The 19739-nt window shown below is 41.2% G+C and overlaps 1 protein-coding gene across 3 annotated transcripts in view; it reads right to left on the bottom strand.

Moving 5' to 3' along the window:
- Nucleotides 1-4060: 4060 nt before the first annotated feature.
- The window catches only part of ERC1 (ELKS/RAB6-interacting/CAST family member 1), a 275266-nt gene continuing 259587 nt past the window's right edge, over nt 4061-19739 (bottom strand). For all 3 annotated transcript variants that reach the window (XM_077783291.1, XM_077783292.1, XM_077783293.1), the window contains one exon: nt 4061-9830. In XM_077783291.1, coding sequence (XP_077639417.1) covers nt 9693-9830 — 138 coding nt within the window. In that variant the 3' untranslated portion in view covers nt 4061-9692. The remainder of the gene's footprint in view (nt 9831-19739) is intronic.

The following is a 19739-nucleotide window of genomic DNA, read 5'->3' as shown; positions in this document are numbered from 1 at the left end:
CATCATGGGCATATTAGGCATGAAGAAATGTAGATTTTCCTAATTTCCAGACCTTTGCCATTGCAGGTTTGTCATTCTTGAAGCATAGTTTCCCGTGGGCAGCTCTGTGTATTCATACATGATCACACAGATGGGCACAGACACATATATCCACATATGCACTTCAGTGCTATGGGCTACAAGAGGATACACGGCTTAGAGCTAAAACCAGCTTCTGTGCATTATATAAGAAAGGTTAAGAGCATTCATATACATTCCAAGACTTGTGGTTCCCCAAAATGGTGTGCCCTTACAGAAAATGAAGGGTTTACTCAAGATGAACAGAAATCATTCTAGGATGAGTTTGGAGCTACAGCAGCCACCCATCCTTTTTAGCAATACATAAAGAAGCCAAACATTTTTTTAACTTGCCTTGTCATGATATTTGTGTGCATAGACAGTTTTGGAGCTGAATTCCCACTGAAGTAAGCAACAACTTCACAAATATGGGCTGCAGCACCTGGGCCTAAATATTTAACTTTTTAGTCAACCTTCTAGAACAGTTTTAATGTTTGCAATTGTAAACATTGGGAAAAGCTATTGCTCATGTACTTAAAACCAGATGGACTTGAAGCCCACACCCTGAGAATCACTTGCTGTAACCCCAAAGTTACACCAGGCTGGTTCCAGCTGTTCCACTTATGATACATCACCAGGATACTCAGAAATAAGGTCTACCAACACAACGTGTATGGATGGCTCTCTTTGCTTGATATGCAAAAAAGTTGTTTGCACCTAATTTTAATATATCTACCTACAAAACATTTATTTTCCCAGGTTATATGCCCTACTTGAGTTTGAGGGTTTTTAAAGACATTAGAGAAAGAGGACTTTGGCTATTTGCCTGAGATTTCTAAACATCCTGAAGCCTAGTGAAAAGACCTACTTGATGTCTCAAAATCCCACTCTAAAGGTCACTAGTCACATACAGATCATTAGCATGGGCAATCTTTGGACTAGTTGCTGCACCCCTACAGCTTCAATCCACAAAATCAAAAGGCATCTGAAGCAAAAGCACAGCAGATCCTGTCAAAAATAGGAGGTCCTAATTTGTAGCTTCTCCCAGTGGATTGCAGATGTGGTTTCAGCAGTTTCCTTGACTGGTGTGATTTAGAAAACCAGGTTTTCCCAAGTCACCCTGGCTAGAGCACTGCAGAAGGCCCATGTTTAATCAGGAGCCTGAACAACACAGGCTGTGCACAGCCCTACAAACCTACCTGCAAAGGAAAATGTCTCAAATCTGTGTATGCTTGATCCCAGGGCTGACAGTTTGCTGTTTCCACTGCTGCCTTGCCTGTTCAGTGTCAGTAGCTGCAGTCAACACACACAGTTCTGTTCAGATGCCTCGTGTTTTACTGCACAACGCATGAAATGTAACCTGATAACGCAAAAAAGGGGTTTGCATCTTCTTTTCAGCACGAACAGTGTTACTGTCATGGGCCATCCAAAACATGAGTCAGCCTGTGGGGACACAGCCCTGCAACTCACCAAGCAGCAGAGCCAGTGTGGGCTGCAGACCTTAGCTCAGCTCTCCCTGCAGATGTGCTGCTCTCCCTGCAGATGGGCTGTCTTGCTAGTGCCGACTTGGACTCCTGCCCTTTCACTACTCCTTTAAAAAGGACAAGTCCTTCAGAAGTGGTGTTTGTGTCATTATCAGACTGATGGGTACCTTGCTGTGCAGTAACTGGTTAAACTTATGTGGCATGTGGTTTCATTCAGCTGATCTGGACTATGCTGCAGAAGCCAGGCACACCCTGGCCTGACAAGAATCACGAATCCCCTTCTCAGCCAAAGACGCTTGAGCAAACATAAACCAGACTGGGAACCAAGGGGCTGATGGACTCCTTCTCTCAAAGCTCCTGAGACCCTTAATCCTCATGCATCCTTTTTCCACACACTGCTTTACATGCCTGATTGAAGCCCAAGTGATTGAAATCCAATCAGCAAAGGGAAGGGAATGTCCAGGGACTGAGATCAGGACGCCTGTTCTTGTTACACATGCAGTCACTGGTATTGAAACAAGAAGTCAGGATCTCAAGAGCCTCATGAAATGATTAATCGAGGAAAATCAGAAGGGACAAGGCCAGCAAGAAAGCACAGAGAAAAACTGACTATACAGACAGACAAAAGGAGAAAGAAATGGAGAGAAAATGGTTAGAAAGTGTCCCAGTTTGGGGAGGTCTGCGCTGTCAGGGCTTAAAGATAGCTGCGGAGAATCTGGTGGAGTGTGTTTAGCATAGACATTGTTCTACCAGTGGGACCCAGTGTTGCAATGCTATTCTCTTTAGAACAGTCAAAAAACACAGAAAAATGAGATTTTTATACTGACATTACTCAGGCATTTCTCATGTCATCAAAATGCATCTGGAGACTGGACGCTGGGTAGAGCCCATTTCCACCAGCGCTGCAGGGAGCACAGCTCATCCTCTGTCACAAAGCCATGACTCTCCTCTGCTCCTGAGGGACAGGACCCACAACCAGGTTTCACCAGGAACATGCCCAACAGGACAGTCCTGCTGGCCTTCCCACAGCAAGGATTTCCAGGTCCATTGCTCTGGAAGATGCGATCCTGACACTGACTCAACACGGGATGCACATCTGGAATTCAATCACCCATTAGCAACATTTAAGTCACTGACTTGGAAAAAAGGCAGGAGAGACAAAGGGGACAGCTGACTGTAACAGCAGCTACTTTATCTCCACACCCCTGACCTGTGAGGTCCAGGGGTATCTGGGACACTCCTGTGATTGCCAGTCCCTCACCTTCACCTTGTAGGCAGCCCCAGCTGTGTCCATGAGCATTCCCAGGCACATTGTGCAGCCAAACCCCAGCAAGTTTGTCCCCCTGGTGCAGGTAGACAACAACTGGGACCTCAAGTCTGGCATCAGGGAACAGCCCTGCAGCCATTCAGCCTTCCCACCTGCCCTCCCATCCTGAATGGAAGTTCCCCAGCTCTGAAAACCACCTTACACAGGAGAGGACACCAAGCAACACACACTGAAATAAAGACAGGGCACAGAATTTTTAAATAATTTTATAATTTCCTGATGAACTTAGTCTGTGAATAAAAAAAGAAAAAAAATGAACAAAGTGTTTATATTATCAAGGCAAAGTTGAATATAACACATTTTCTTTGCAATTTCATTATCCTGTCAGTAACATGACTCCAGCAATAAAACACATACATAAGTTGAAGGCAGCGTGGGCACTTGCATCACGGACACCAATGTCTCCCGCTGCTGTCATTTCCAAAAGGAGTTCAAGTACACTAGATCCCATCCCTAAAGCCTGCCTCCCCCTCCACTAAAGTGCAACACATCTCTTCCAAAGCAAATGAGGGATCTGCATCTGTGGAGTGGATGGAGCATCCCACAGAATTCAACTCCACAGATGATTTGTGAACTTGGTGTGCAGCTCTCCTCATTCACTGCCTTGGAAGGAAACGGCAATATACTGTTTTAGTGGGCTTGGAGCAGCATGTTGGGCTAGCACAGAAGTTATTCCCCTGTTCATGGTCCCATTGGATTCATACTCCTCCAACATCTGGACAAATAAAGCCATTTTACACTAAAGCTTCCCCAGTTATACTGTGATGAGTGTGTAATGAGGGGCCAAATGCAGCCACCCCTGGGCAGGGAGGGAAGGAGGACTTGGCCTTGTACACAGAGAGTGGAAAGATGGGGCAGATAAAAGGAATAATGTCTACTTTTAAAATTTGGCTTCAAATTTTTTTTTAAGATAGCAACATTTTATAACAAATAAGAGTATACATGACCAATAGATCCATCTTTTGCCAGTTTCCAAGTGAAAGAAACCAATGTTTTGAACAAAAAGCCCTATCAAAGCACCAAGAGGCTAATGGGAATATCTATTTAAAAGCAAACTACATTGACTTGATTTTCAAGATCTGAACTAAGCTTGCAAAATGGGGACAAACAGCATATGGTTAAGTTTGATAATAAAAATACATCACTTAATGAAATTCTTTACCTATGTTCACAGGTAAAGAATTTGTCAGGGCTTTTTTTTTTTTTTTTTTTTTTTTTTGTTAACTTTACCCACCAGTTTAGTCTCATGATGTTCCTTTCAAGCAATGAAAGTCTTTGATGCAACCAGAGCAGAAAGTGGCTGCTGGTCCTTTCCTGCCCCATAATGTGCTTGGGTACATGACCAACACCAGAGGCAAGGAAATACAACTTTGATAATGAACCTACACACAACTATCTGCACTAGTTGATCTACACTTGCTCATGTCCCCGGCATCAAGGGTGGGATGAAGAAAACAGAAAATTGGGCAAAAGCATTTGGCCCATTCACATCAGTGATTCCCATCTTAGGGGACACCTGGTGTTAATAACTGTTACCAGAAAAGATTGACTTACAAAATACTGTTTCATTCTGCCCATTTCTGTCTTACATAGGTACAGTATAAACCTGGGAAAGCAGGAATTTATACAGGGTTTGTAACATCTCCTAAGAGGCCAAGCTGCCTTGGACCTCAAAAGCCTGTGAAAGGCAACTGGTTATAATTATAAGCCCACGAATCCTTTTCCGTACAATCCTGAGAGGAGGAGTCATGGCTTTGTTGCTTCTTTACTTGAACTCCTTTTAATGAAATTTATTTTAATATATTTTTAAAAACACATCTTTTTCAGTTCTACTACTATCTTTTGTTTCAAACCGACAATAGACACACATTGTTGGTAACTGCCCCAGCCTTAGGACCACACAGACAATATCGACAAGCAGAAAACAAAACAGGAAAAAAACACCCCTGAAAAAGTCAGGGGAGATACTGATGACAGGGTTACAGCACTCACCACACACACTGGAAAAAGTCAGGATTTCTGAGTTTATGCTTTTGACACTAAAAAGTTTTGAAACAGTTTTTCTCTTTTTTTTCTTTTGTTTTAAAAATAGTCAGCGGATACAGCCATTTTGTTCAGAAGGATCTGCTGTTGCGCAAGGTTCCTTCCATTTCTGTGGAAAAAAACAATTAAAAACATCGTTTTGTTTTAAAAAAAACCCCTGACACTCCTCTTCCTCACCACGCAGATGAGAGAGGTCAGCAGAGTTGGCCTTGCCAGGCACGATGCCCCTGATGGCCCTCCCACCCCGCCAGCTCCACTGGGGCAGCGCTGGTCATCCACAGCCTTCCACGGCCTCTTTGTGTCCCTCTTCCACTGCAGGTGCTGAGCCGAGGAGAGGCTTCCTTTCAGTATCAGATGCCTTGATTGTTCTCCTTCCCTTTAGCATTTCACTGGAGTCATTTGAGGGATATACGTGTTATTGTATGTAACGACAATTTTGCTTTAAAATTGTATCAGTGCATGACTCTACATCCTTTGTAAAGACCCCTGCAGTGGCAGCAATTGGCAATTAGTACAGGAGTGGGGACTTAACCCTGTCAACTCTCATCAGATGTAAAAATTTCCCAATAAACTGAGCACTAGCAGCAGAACGGATGGGAATTACAGGGCAAATGAAAAGAGGTGCCCCTTTGGTTCAACAACCAGGGTTATCTCTACAAGATTTATGACATCTCTGCTCCCTTGTGCAAATTTCAGAGCCCTGAAGTACCAGGAAATTTTCTAGAGAAGGCATATTCCAGCCGTGCAACGAGAAACGGTGCATGCGGTTCCGTGCATCACGTCAGACCTTCACCTTCCGACCCCAGGACTTGGCAAAAACTGGATATTCCAAAGAGGGTTTGGCATTCTCTGGAATGAAAGCTGGTTAAAGGCAGTCAAAACCAAAGAGAATACTTAGAGAAGCTTAGAGCTTCATCTGGGAGCATGCCAGGTAATTTTTCTTCCAATGGCAAACAGTGCTGATGTCCTCACCCTGCAATTCTAGTTTTATGTCCTTTTAGTGTTTTACATGAGGTTTTATTCAGAGGAAAATATGGACTTGGACTCGTGGATATCATGAACAAGTGTGGTTGCAGTGTCAGCTTTTACAGTGTACATGGGCTTCAGAGGCTTCAGTTATTTTTTAGCCCAAATCCTGCCAAAATTACCTACTTAATTTTCTACAAACAGCTCCTTGAGTCCTTACATCTCTCAGTTTCTCTGCAAATGACAACTCAGAAGAAAAACGTAATATTAAAACAGTTAGAACTTTCACAGCTCCTGTAGCAAATGGAACTTCATTCAACAGGAGAAGACAAAGCAAATTTCCCCAGGGTCCCTGGGAAGGGACACAGACCTGATTTCCTAGAGCTGCTGCACTGCAGGACCACTGTGGTAGGAAACTGTCTGCATCTGCCTGGCTGCTGACACTTAGGAATAAGATCTTAAAAGAGCAGTGGTGGGTTAGGCAAGTGGATGAGCATTGCAGGGTATGCCACATATGGGCCCTTCTCCCATATGCAATTCCATGATGGCTTATGAGAATAAAATCCCTTTGTTGCCTTAAGGCCAATGGTGTAGCACTCCATACAAGTGAAAAGAAAAAGCTTTCAGTGGTCACATTCAGCATTAAATTGTGGCCAGAAGTACCTCCCAAACACCAGAGTTCCTCAAGCTATTCACAGGATCTCTGTCGACACAGGATCAGAGAGGTCACCTGAAATAGTTAAACGGAGATCAAATCGGATCAAGACTCTTCCTAAATGAGATCTGCTCCCTCCCTGAAAGCACTTTACAGAGGTCTAAGATCAATCTTTAAGATGGGAAGCCTACAAGACCTAGGAGATAACAGTGGTTAACGAGAAAAAGTGCCAGGGCCCAACAATTCAGATGGAAAGAACAGCAGGTGTGTGGCTGGCAGATAAAGGACCAAATGGCCAGCGTGAAAACCAGCCAGGCTTGACAAATCCTCCCTAGGAAGAGGCCAGGAGATGTGTAAACAGTGAGCTTCACCCAGCTGCTGATCCACAGATCCTGCACATGCTGCTGTGACAGCACCAGGCCTTTGGTTGGGGCACTTTGGACTATAGAAATGCAGCCACAAGCTGAGTTAGAGATGCTGAAGAAGCAGCAGCATTTCCCTGCGATGTGTGGGCAAGGCAGTAAAGCCAGGGAATTGAAATAACAGCCTGAAGTGATCGCCCCTCGCTCCCATCCCCTCCCCCTGCCTCCAGCAGAAACACTATCAAGGAACATCTCAGTAAGAGGTTTACAAGCAGGAGCCATTTGAACCATCAATAAGGGAAATTCCACAGCTTCTCACAGAGGAAGGATTGTTTTACAGCAGGGAAGCAGGGCAGCTGGAGATTTGACCATATAAGTTAATGAGAGAGTCAGGAGGGGTGGCAGTGGCCGATGATGCTGGGCTGATGGCTCTGATGCTTTTACAGGCGGCATTAAATTCCTTGAGTGAGTAATTAGGGGTGATGAAGAAAATGCAAGAGGAAAGATTTCAAAACAACAGCTCCTATCGAAACATGCTGACTCAAAGGATGGGAGCAAAGAGGTGGTTCTGGGATGAGGCACGGCCCAGCAGTGTGGACAGTCACTGTCTGCCAGCCTTCCGGCATTCCCGCCTTCCACACATTCAGCTTCCCATGACTCCCCTCACACGGGACACACAGAAAAAGCTTCAGACACAGGCTGCTATTACAGGAAGAACTAAAGCTAGTTCTACTGATTTGCAAAGCACTGGCAATTCCGAAGTTGAAAAAGGAGTGATTTGTCTCTTCTCTTCAGACTTACTTCTTCCTAGACACCCTGGCTATGAATGTAGCTCCTTCTGCTGAATTACTACAGTAGAATCAATGGGGATGTGATTTATTTTAAATTAGCTAGTTTTCAATAGAATCTGCAGGTACGTAAGGTTTCAGTTTTGCCCAATTTTCAGTGCTTGTTTGGACAAAAACTACAGGATACATCTTCCCTTACTCAAACTTTTGCTGATCTCCTTTCTGTTGGAAGCAATTGGTCACTTCTAAAGATAAAAACAAGGTGTGAAAGACCTACAGGCTGTGGATCTGAAAGATGTAAGAAATGCAACTTTCTTGAAAATATTTTCCTTAGCAAAACAGCTTAGTGATTAAACTCAAAATGTAGTAAACTATATGGAATTAAATTGCAGGCTCTGAATGGGAGGTTTACTGAGAAGATTAATAATTAGCTATTGACTAGAAAACCAAGGTATCTTCTACTGCTGTGTGATTTGGTCTCTTTTGCTTTCCCCTCGGTCTGAATTAATATGAGGCAGTCAAAGGGAGCAGCTCCTTTAAGGAGCAGATGGGGACATGTTACAGGGCTCTGTCCTGCAGATGCCCCCAGACACACACAACCACTGGCAGCTGGGAAAAAACGTGTCTCCCCATTAATCTATAGTCCAAGAATGAACATCCAAGTCCTACTCAGGAAATAGGATTTCTGACTTGCTACCACAATGACAAACTGATCTGGGATTTCAGATCATATTACCTATCAGCAGGAGCTGTAATGAGTGTCAGAGGTGGATGGGAATAAAACTAAGGCCTCTCATATATACAGAAGAATTGCACTGGTTTAAGTAAAGCTGTGGTTTTACACCTATCTACTCAGCTGGGTGCCACTCCAGCAGAGATGCTCCTCTTCATAAGGGTTATTGCTCTGAACTCAAACTCATTCCTCATCAATGTAAGCTAAACCAAAATAAATTAAATTATAATTATAGTAAGAAATATGTTACTGGTTACCTAACTTAGCTTTAAAATTATACTTTTAAGCTAAATGATGCAAATTTCTCATTTACAGAATGCTTAAGACTATTCTGATGACAGTCAGTGTTCACAAAGTCATGGCCTGAAAAACTGGACAAACTATACAAGTTAAAGCTGGGAACTGACCTGTTGACCACACCTGCTTGAAGCGAGAGAGCCTTCCATAAAGTAAGAACTTAGGGGACATAGACATATGATGAGAAACCTCATCTAAAACCCCCTAAAAATCAAAAGATGAAAACAGTTACCTCAAAAACTGCCCCACCTAGCAATTCAGAGTCAGACCAGTGAACAATAAAATTCCAAGTTAAGTAAACAGAAAGTACCAGTATGCCTACCTTTTTTCCCAGCTGCTAGATGAAATGACTAACAGGAGCAAGGAGGGAAACTTTCCTTTTCTCACTCCGTTACTTAAGAACATAAGAAGCATTGAGACAGGCAGCAAGACCTGAGCTAGCTGATGCTGGCCAGCATGAGCCATAATCAGACCACACTCAGGTTTGGTTTTAGCACTATGAAATTCAGGCTTTCAGCTTTCATGAAAAAAAAAAATAGGAAGGAGGAAAGAAGATAAGAAGGAAAAGCAATATATTAATGAAAAGTGAGGGCTACTCTCTTGCAACCTCATGGAGAACTAGAGCTTCTTGTGTTCAGTGAATCCCCTCTTCTTTGCTCAGTAGACATGGAAGAGCTCTGCTTAGCTGTATCCAAAAGTCACACCAAGAAAGTCAATGGGGAATTGGATTCTAAAGTAGAAAGGCAGTGAGAAGATGAATACAAAAATGGCTGATTAATCATAGACTGGAAGAACCTAGAGAGCATGTAGTTTTTAAAAGGGTTTGGTTGTTTTTTTTTTTTTTTTTTGGCCTTTGTTTTCTTTGTCAAAGGTGCACCAGAAGTTTCTATTGCATGTTCTGTCTTTCAAACTGCTCTCCACTCCCATGGCTCCGTGGACTGCCTGGGCTTGTGTGCTGCTCTGTGGCCTGGTGGCCGAGGTCACGAGGACTCCTCGAGGGCGTTGACGACCTGCTCCAGGATGTCAGGGCAGTGATCCGCGATCTGCTGCAAGATGGCATTGGCGAACTCCTGCAGCTCCAAGCTCTCCCTCTCCCCCTTCTCCAGCTCGTCGTGCAGCTGCAGGAACACATGTAGACATGGTCAGCCCCTGCTCTGAAATGTGCTCACTGTGTGACAGCCCTGCCCAGCAGGCTTGGCCACACCACCACTTTAAGGAAGGGAACTAACAGAGGTGACACATGCCGGGCACTTCAGCAGCTGCATTTTCCCTTGGTGACCCCCTCATCTGGATCTGAATGCTCTCCATCCTCCTTATTTCACTTTTTCATTCTACAGGAGCAGGCTTGTCACCTTCCCAGTAAACACCATGTCCACATGACTTAACTACTCCTGAATACATAGTTCTATGATAAATATAAGAAAAAACTTCCTCTGTAGAATGTTTTCCTGAAGGCAACCATATTCCAGGAGCAATACAGCAGCTTGCTAATGTATTGCTTTAAATAGTTTGACTTTTATTCTTGAATAATGGGATGTTTCATAGGTTATTACTTGAGAATTATTCCTGTTATGAAATCAATAGGAATGTCACATAATTATACATAATGCACCCGAAGTTAACCAGAATTCTATTTTTCCCAAAGAATTACTAATTTTCAGAAACTCCCTTTCCTAACTCAGTCAGAAGATGACTACACACAATTGCAGTGCAACATACATGATTTTTGTTTACTAACTCAGCATTTCCTGTTGGGTCATTCGTTCTTCAAATCCCTATAATTGGCTCAGAATGGGACACAGAATTTCAAACTTTATATTATTCACTCTGTCTACAGTTTATAAACAGTTTATCCAACAAGTGGTTCCCAAACCATGTCACACAACATATTCAAACACAGCTTTTAGCTTTGCGCCTAATGCCATTGCCAGATTTAGGGGCCCACAGAGCCTTAATAAAGAGCAGGAAACATCTGCCTTCAGTAACCTGCTTAGTTGCCCAGCAATTGATAAAGTCCATGCTGGCCTGCGAACTGTGCAAAATCCCAAGGAAGTCTGTAATTTGTGCAAGCATTTTAGGGATTGCTGTACTCACAGTGGTCTAAGGACCTCAGAGAACAAGGAGAAGCAGCATCTCTTACTAGATCAGATGATATGTATAGATACATTGGATAACCTTTCAAGCAGACAGCCCTGCCCTGTACTATATACCAAAAAAGCTCTTTTATTTTTTTAGTGATAGGATTTTCTTCTAATGAAGTATATTCCCTACGAATATAAGACAAGCAGATATGTAGCAGGTACATACACTTAAGATGGATTCTGAAGTTTATTTCGCCAAAGTTCTCAGTCACTTCGAGCTGCTGCGAGTAACTATCTTCTTTGAACCTTCTTTTACATTTTGTGTGTTTTAAAAAAATGTAATATTATCTGTTAGTTCTAAATACTGATTAGTATTTTTATTGGAACTCTACTATGTTAATACAAGACATGGAAAGAATGTCAAACTGGCATTTTTCATGCCTGAAGGGATAACTGTTCATCAGTATACAAATTTGTTGATCTGTGTTTGGCACTTCTGTAACACTGCTCAATGCAAGTTTTAAAAAGAAAGAACTATCAGGCAGCAGCACAGCAGGGATCATTTTACCACTTTAAGAGCACAATGTAGTGGCAAAGGTTAGATTTCTGTAATTAAAATTCTAATCAGATACAACAGCATGTCTCTGTTTAGTGATGGTATCAAGCAAAGCACAGCAGACTGTTTCTGCAAGAAACACTGCTTAAAAACAAACAGCCTAAGAACAACTATGGAATAAAAATGCTTTTTTAAGAAAGTTATGGTGCAGCTTCTGTAGACAAAAGTGTGAGAAAGGAAATTAAAAAGGCAAGCATGCTACACTGTTCCCTTTACTAGGCAGGGTAGCATATAGTAAATTATTGGGGCTTTGCATGCTGAATGTTAGTTTAATGTGTTCTTATGTGCTTTGTTCCTACTGGCTGCTGCACTCACAGAACAGCCATAGGAACCCGAGAGGGGCTCCTGCCAAGAATCACAATGCAAAGGCAACCTGATCCTGCTCTGTGGAGTGACATGAGCTGGGAAGTGGGGAAAAGAGAGGGAGGGGAGCACTCTGGGCTCGGGTAAGGCTCTTGGGAGAAAGGGGGGGCTCAGCAGTAACCCATAATGGCTCAGGAATGGCAGGCTGTGGATGGGTGATTAGCCTGGTTCCAGCAGCCTGGCAGAGGCATTAGTCATAAGCCTAGGAAAGGTCCAGTCAGCAAGCAGGATTGAGAGAGTCAGAACAAGCAGCCAGGAGTGGTGCTGGATATTAAAAGCCAGGGGACTGGGATTCAGGGACTGCTTCTGAGTCTGGGGTTGTGAGCCTGCTGAGATCCCAGCGACGCAGGCAGCCCCAGGTACAGCAGCCTGCAAACCACCCCACCACTGCTGCATTCCTGGGAATGCTCTGAGCCCAGAACTCTGAGACAGGGCTGCCTTGTGCCTCTTGGGCCAGCACAAAGATTGCAGGGTGCCATCCGTCAGAAGGATGGGAAGCCATGGAGTTGCGAGAGAGCAAGCAACAGGAGAAACAGCCAGCATTATCTTTCTCCTTTTCTTATCTGGCACCTGCAAGGGTCCTGAGCTCTCAGTCCACAGCAGGAAAACCAGGAGAGGGCAGTGTTAGCAGGGAAAGCAGAAGTCCTGCACCACCACCACTTGCCCAGCCAGCACCCCTCTTCCTTTGACCTTTCAGCCAAATCTTCAAGGTGAAGGACAAAGCAATTATATTAAATATAAAAGCACCTGCAAGAGACTGAACTTCAAAACTGAAAGAGAGCTGGTGGACAAAGGAGAATCCTGCAGGATGTTGTCTTCAGTGGGGCAATACTTCAACATCAGTGAAGTCTCAGTTTCTTGCTCTACAAGTCAGCATTTATGTATTTATAAGATGCCTTATAAAATCAAGATTAGCCCAATAAAACAAAGTGACACCAAAGCTAATAAATCAAATGCAACCAAACAAAAGCAACCAACTTAACCAGAGGAAGAAAATATTTCCAAGAAGAGAGTTTTTGACCATCAAGAGCCCAAAAAGAGATGGCTCTGAATGCTGAAGGCCAGCAACAATACTTTACAAATTAGCACAGACAGAAAGTCTACACAGCTGGCTGGCAGATGTGTGTGATGAAATGCCTTTGGAAAAACAGCAATGATAGCCTTGAGCTGAGTTTGCTAGCTTCAGAACAGCTAGATTTAATAATGTGATTCCTACTTCAACAAAGACATCTGAAGTGACTCTGTGGCTGGTGGCAGCATTTCCAGACCTGGGATCTCCACTGACGTCACTCTTCTCGGCAGCACACATCAGTGCTCCATCAAGCAAGGGGAGCATCCAGTTCCCAGTGCCATAACTGGATTCACCCCAATGTCTGGAAGTCCAAATTTTAGGGAAATTTCTCTAAAAGTATTAATATCTGTTCTGCTCCTGGTTTCCTAGATTTTTTTTTTTTTCTTGTGAATGCAAGCTGACACGGTGTTATCCTCCCCACGCCAGTTTTCTATGAAAATAAAGAAATGTGAACAATCCTTTTTTGAACAATCCTTTGTTTTGTCCTCAATTTTCAGTTGAGGACATGAGGAGATTCACATACTTGCCTCATAGAAATCACCAAAAATGAGAGGGCAAAGCCAGGAATGTTTTTTGTCTAGTTGATGACAAGTAAGAATAGACAGCTCAGAAAGAAAACGACAGCAAGGACCCCAGAAGTGCTTAATAGTATTTATCTTTGGACAGAAGAACAGAAATGTCCTTCAGCATCTCAGGGGAAAGAAAGGTTGCAGATAATCAGCAATAGATTCATACACTTTTCAGCACTGCTGCCTTCTTTCCTGTGTTTAGAGCAAGTCATGATAGGAATAATTTTCCATTTATAGTTAAACTCCATCACTGAAAAAAAATCCTTAACAACTCACCATGAATTTAGGTTCTCTGTTCCAAAATATTTCAGAGCTTATTTAAAGATTAGTAGACATTCAGAGTCATATGAATGATTCATATGAAGATAACTTCATAGTTAAGAAATAGGATGCTATAGTTTTATATGTAAACTGGGTGAATGGTGCTGCTGCTCTGCAGAACCTTTGTGGCTTCTGCTTTTTCCATAATTAAGGCATAATTAAGCTAAGGTTCTTTAAAAACTTACTGATACTCCCCAGTGTGGTTTTTGTCTCATTAACAATTCCACATAAAAAAGGGCAAACAAAGATAAACTGGTATCTCATCTTGGGCTATGGACAGTAAACCTGAATACAGAATATGAAGAGCTTGTAGAGCAGTACGAAAAGAAAGTTAGTGGAGAACTTCTATAAGGATACAATACTAGGATATAAAATTAAGTTTCTCCAAAGTTCAAGTGTTTCTGGATCAGGTTATGGTTAGTTTGAAAAATACATTTAGAGCTTAAATAACAAAAGTAAGCATCAATAAGAAATTACACTGATTAAATCTAAACCTTTGTTTGTCTCAAGTTAAACTCACTGTAGCTCAGGCAAATGGTCAAGAGCTTTTGCTCTACCCAGACAAACCAGTGTATAATACGTGTGTTTGATGCAGTGAGAGCTAATTACATATAAACGATTATTTCTCAACTATGTATCTATAAAAGAGCCAAAAGAAAGGTTTATGAGTATGGACATCCAGTCTGACAAATTTCAAAAAACAAAAGAAGAAAAATTTTTAATTTAAACCCTTAAGGATTTCTGCTCTATCTGGAAATTTGGAGTTTATGTTAGCTCTTTCAAAATACTTAAAAAAATATGCATTTAAAAATTAAAGTAAGATTTCAAATGAAACAGTCTTGTCTTTTTAAATACCACTGTCATTTTCTGACACACCACACACACATAAAATGCTTGATGATGTCCTGAAATTGGTATTTTTCCTTTTATATCTCATTTCAAGTTAGGAGTTGTTAATGTTCCTGATTGAGAATACATATTGTAATTAATATTAGCAATTTCATGGACAAATAAAAATGAATGATGTCATGGCATCATAGACATAGCTAACTTACAGATAATACTTGTGATTTTAACCAGTGTTTAAGAACTATGACACTGTTCTCATCCTCACCCAAACCATTACATATAAAAGTTTAAAATACTTTAAAATGTAACAATTCTGGAGAATTCCCATATCCATTGCTTTCTCAGCCAAACTCAGGAAATAGATTTGCACATGAAGAAGGATATAAATTGTTGCAATTATTACTTCTAATTTCTAACAGAGACCAGAAGTGGACTGTTTAACTTTAAGATACATTATGCATTCCCCTAAGATTACAAATTAAAAATAAATGACATAAATCAAGTGGGGGAAGATACCAAGCTAATAGAAGAGCAGTCAGAGAAGGAAGACAAGGGTAAACTCTGAAGTAACACAGTAATTTAGAATGACTAAATGCAAATCATAGCAGAGTAATTTCTTTACAGAAACTGAGTAAGTTGAGTAATTCCTCTTAGATGACACAGAAGAACACAAGCAGAATCTGAACAAAGAAGTACATAGGATGTTTATAAATGACTATTTGTACTTTAGAGTACAGTTTATCCTACTTGCAATACTGATGGTATAACAAATCAAAATATGTGTTGAATATTTACAGAATTTAACAATCAAAGATGCAGTTTTAAAATTAAATTCGACAGCTACAGGTATGAAGTTTGGTGTCCTTTTGTACAAAAAGCTTCCCATTGCTCTGTGGAGGCCAAAAAGTGAATTAAGTGCAAGGTAAATGTTACTCCTTGGAACCAAGCCATGACTATTTAGCTGACACAGCACATTGTGACTGCTACAGTGAAGTGACATTATCACCTTTTTCCTTCCTCTGCTTTGGGCAGCTGAGCAGAAAAGGCATTCCTGATTTCTTGGGAGAGGAGTAGCAAGCAGGAATCCCTAGAAGGTCTGTGCTTTGGCTGAAGCTTCCACAGGGAAAGGGAAGACAACCTTCCTGCACAACAAAGACTCTATGATGATCATAAAGAATTTTCAGAAGTGCCTTTCTCTGTAACTCCCAGCAAAGCAGCCACGGGTGCAACACTTGGCAGTGGGGTGAGACAAGCTCCCACAGCAGGGGACTTCTGAGAGCCTCTGATGGAAATGTACCTGCCCAGGTCTCCAAGACTGCTGCTGAAGCCCAGGTCACAATGCAAATGATGCCAGAAACATCTCTGGAGGAGGAGGGAGGGGTTGAGTGTGCAGAAAACAAACTGGTGCTTAAGGGCCAGCAGAAACTGGCAGGACCCCCAGCAGCCTGAGGGAGCCAGGACATGCAGGGCACGACTAGATGGCTAGAAAGAGCCTTTGATGGCAGGGAGCCAGGGGGGAAAATGCCTCCTACTCCTAGGGTTAATAAAATTATTTTAATTGTATAGCTCTTCTGTTGGAAGAAATATTTTTTCAAATATTAGTACAGGACCTATTGAAAATAAGAAATTCTCTGTAATACAAGGTTCTGCATATTTACAGATGGATTTGAGGTGCTAAGACACACTGCTGATAGTCCTTAAGCTATTAACAAATCTAATACTGCTGCCTACTTCTAATATCTAGTTGCTCTGGTTTTTTGGCTCATTTTACTTTCTCACACTGCTGACTCTTAACCCCAGTGCAGTGCACCACCTCTGACACACTAAAGTGAGGCTTTTCAGCAAATTCCAGTTTCTATTCCATTCTTTTTTTTTCTACAGATAAAAGCAAAACAAAACCCAAACTATAAATAAAAGTGTGGACCATATAATTATGTTCTTAATGCCATTTCCTTTCATAAAGGACTAAAATCCCACACTTACAGGCAACTATCTGAAATGTGAACCAAAGCAGTCGTTTGACAGAGCTCAAAGATATTAACATAATGATACCTCTAGGACAAAGTGAAAGAAAATATGGTATTTCATAGAAATTGCTAGGATAATGCAATTATTTATAATGAATGAAAGGAATTTTTATTTCTGAGTGTCAAGACTTGGAACATTACTCTTTCCTTCTGGTAACTTCAATTTTTTAATAAGAAAAGTCAAACAGGACATGAACTGGTTGAAGGATGACAGTTCCAGAAACAGTACTGGGTAGCTTATTTGGGGACTGGGTTAGAACTGACTTAAAGGGACATTTTCCACCACAGGAATAATTTAATGACATGGTTCTGAGCTCTATAGATCCTTTACTGTGCACAACTTAATCTAATATATTATTTTAGAATATGTTTTGAGACACCATATACTCATAAGTACTGGCTTCAGTTCTTCATTACAAATGGACCAAAATTTTACTACAATAAGTCAGCCTACACAATGTCTTTGATAAAATGCCAACAAAGAATGATAAAGTATCTTGGCCGCACAGCTTGATTACAATCAATCTTCCCCAGGGATGTGGTCACAGCCCCAAGCCTGATGGAGTTCAAGAAGTGTTTGGATAATGCTCTCAGGCACCTGCTGTGATTTTTGGGAATGGCTTGTACAGAGAATTGGACTCGATGATCCTTGTGGGTCCTTTCCAATTCAGCATATTCTGCAGTCAGCTGAAGTCACTAAGGACTATCACTGAACTTAATGGTAGTGTCAAGACACTATTATGGATAAGAGGCACCAATTATCAGTCAAAGTTTGAGACTACAAAATTATTTATGTGGCAACAAATTCCCCTTAGATACATAGTGTTGATGCTGGCAGATACTCTTCCAAGAACTATTTGTACATTAGTTACTGTGGGTCACCGTTGGTGCACTGGAAGAGTGAGAAGGTGAAATCTACTTCATATACCAGTTGTATCTACCAAAAGAAGCCACAGAAAATTTCTGCTGTTTGTACCTGAACCTCCCCAGCAGGGATGAAAGATCTACCAAGTATCTTGGCTATGATGAAACATAGCAAACCAACCTTTGTCAATAAAAGTTGCTGCAGAGGAAAAGAACAGCTCCAAAACCGGTAGTAGGAAAATGGATTCTTAACTATTTATAAAAAAAACCCAAAGCAACCAAACCAAACTAGGCAATCTCATTGGTGAGAAGTGGATACATTGGCATCATGCTTAAATATTATTGGTGTTGGTTAAATGTATCCTCCCTAATCATGTTAGCACTTCTTAACATCCAAGGGGATTAATTTTTTCCCACTGAGGCTTGTAAAGCATAATCTACAGAAGATCATATTAGAAGAGACAGGAGTAAATTTAATGCACTGGATTTGAGGTAATTTACAAAACTCATTAAAATTCCAAAGATGCAAAATGGGTATTCTGCGATGTGCTTCTGCAAATCTGGAGAACTGATTCCCACCCCCCATGGGAATACTTTAAGCACAAAAGAAATTCTGCAGCTAGAAACAGAAAAGCTCCATGGCTTAAATTAAAAGTCTGCTTTGTAAATTGAAGTATACCATTAGTTTGTGTTTTGCAAATGAAGCTTCTTAAATACCATCTGAGTGAGTATGGGAAAGCAGAAGAGACAGCTACATTTTATTTTAGTTGACATTATTTATGCTTGAGAATCGTGAATGGAGAAGTAACTTTAAACAACTGTGGTGACAGCAGTATAGAATTAAGACAATAATGTGAGAGGATAGAAAAATAATTATTTTCTCTTTCCAGAACAACTTAGGTAATTCCCTTTTCTCACAATTTCTCACATTGTTTTCTTTACTGTGTAACCCATAGATGTTACTAATGGACTAGCAAAGTTTTAATGGGAAATAATACTTTTTGGGCCTACTCTTCAGAAGAACTTGACAAAGAAAGCTTTTTGTATTTTCTTTACCCACATCTCTTGATCAAATAGTAAATACGACCTGTCCCCACAGATCCTGATTATATATGAAGACCACCATAGCAATAATTAATGAGGCAATTTATTTCAGTGATGGGCAAAATTTGCCCATATCCACTCTCATTTTCAGAGGTGCCTCCCAAACATGCTACAGGTTTTGTCACCCACTGCTTCATCCCAATCTGCCAGACAAGGTGGTTCAAAATAATATGCCTCATGCTTTGATTTATACCATAGGAGCTGTAAGGCTTTAAGAGAGGAGGATGGCATGCATAAAACTGAAGAAATTTTAATCCTGTATGAGTGATTACAGAAGCCAGGAGGCTCTGAAAGGAAAAGGAATGTGTCACACCTATAAGAGCTAAATGAGATACTGAGGGAGGCACACAGCACGTGCTGAATCAGTGAAAGTATGAAGACAGGTACAGAAAGAGAGCATGACTGTCATGTACCATCTCAGCCCTGTTACAGGCGTATTTATTTCCAGAGGGCTGCTGCTTTTGGATTTTCAGACATGCTCCTGATGGTTTCCTGCAATTTCACTGCTCTCTCCAATTTTTGAATCAAAATTCAGTCTTGAGTCAGAAGTTCCAGGAAATTAGTTTTAAAATCACAAAGGAAGAAAACCAGAGTTGAATGTTCAAGATAGGCTCAACATATGCTCACCACAAATCCCGTTTTAACTGTGTAGGCCTTACATTAGCTTGCATGCACACTGGATAGAGTTTGGTATAAAGTTTGGCAGAGTTGGTATAAAGAGTTTGGCATTATAATCCAAAGTCAGGGTTAAAAAGACAAAACTAGTCAATTTAGTTCTGGTACAAGTTCCTTGTAGTATAACTTAAAAAAAAAAAAAACAACAAACACATTCAGTAATATAGGACTAGAAGAATAAAGAAAATTGAAAAGAGAAATAGGAATAAGTTAGAAAAAACGTTGTAGGGAATGGTGAATTATAGTCCAGAAACAAGAGGGGAAAAAAAGCCAATGAAGGCATTAAGGAAGGCAAGACATTACAAGAGCTGGGAGAAAGGAAGATTATTTCAGTAAATGATTTATAACTAGATTGACAGCCTCTTGTGGAGACTTGATCTGACAAACTCTTATTTAAACTCTTTCAGTTCTGTATTCCGTAACTCCTGGAAATATACAGTTGGGTTTCTGAAGTTAACTGTGTGTGTGTATATAAGCATGGGTATA

Source organism: Lonchura striata, chromosome 5 (assembly GCF_046129695.1).
Source record: "Lonchura striata isolate bLonStr1 chromosome 5, bLonStr1.mat, whole genome shotgun sequence".
Classification (NCBI taxonomy): Eukaryota; Metazoa; Chordata; class Aves; order Passeriformes; family Estrildidae; genus Lonchura; species Lonchura striata.
This window is presented reverse-complemented; position numbering and strand designations above follow the sequence as displayed.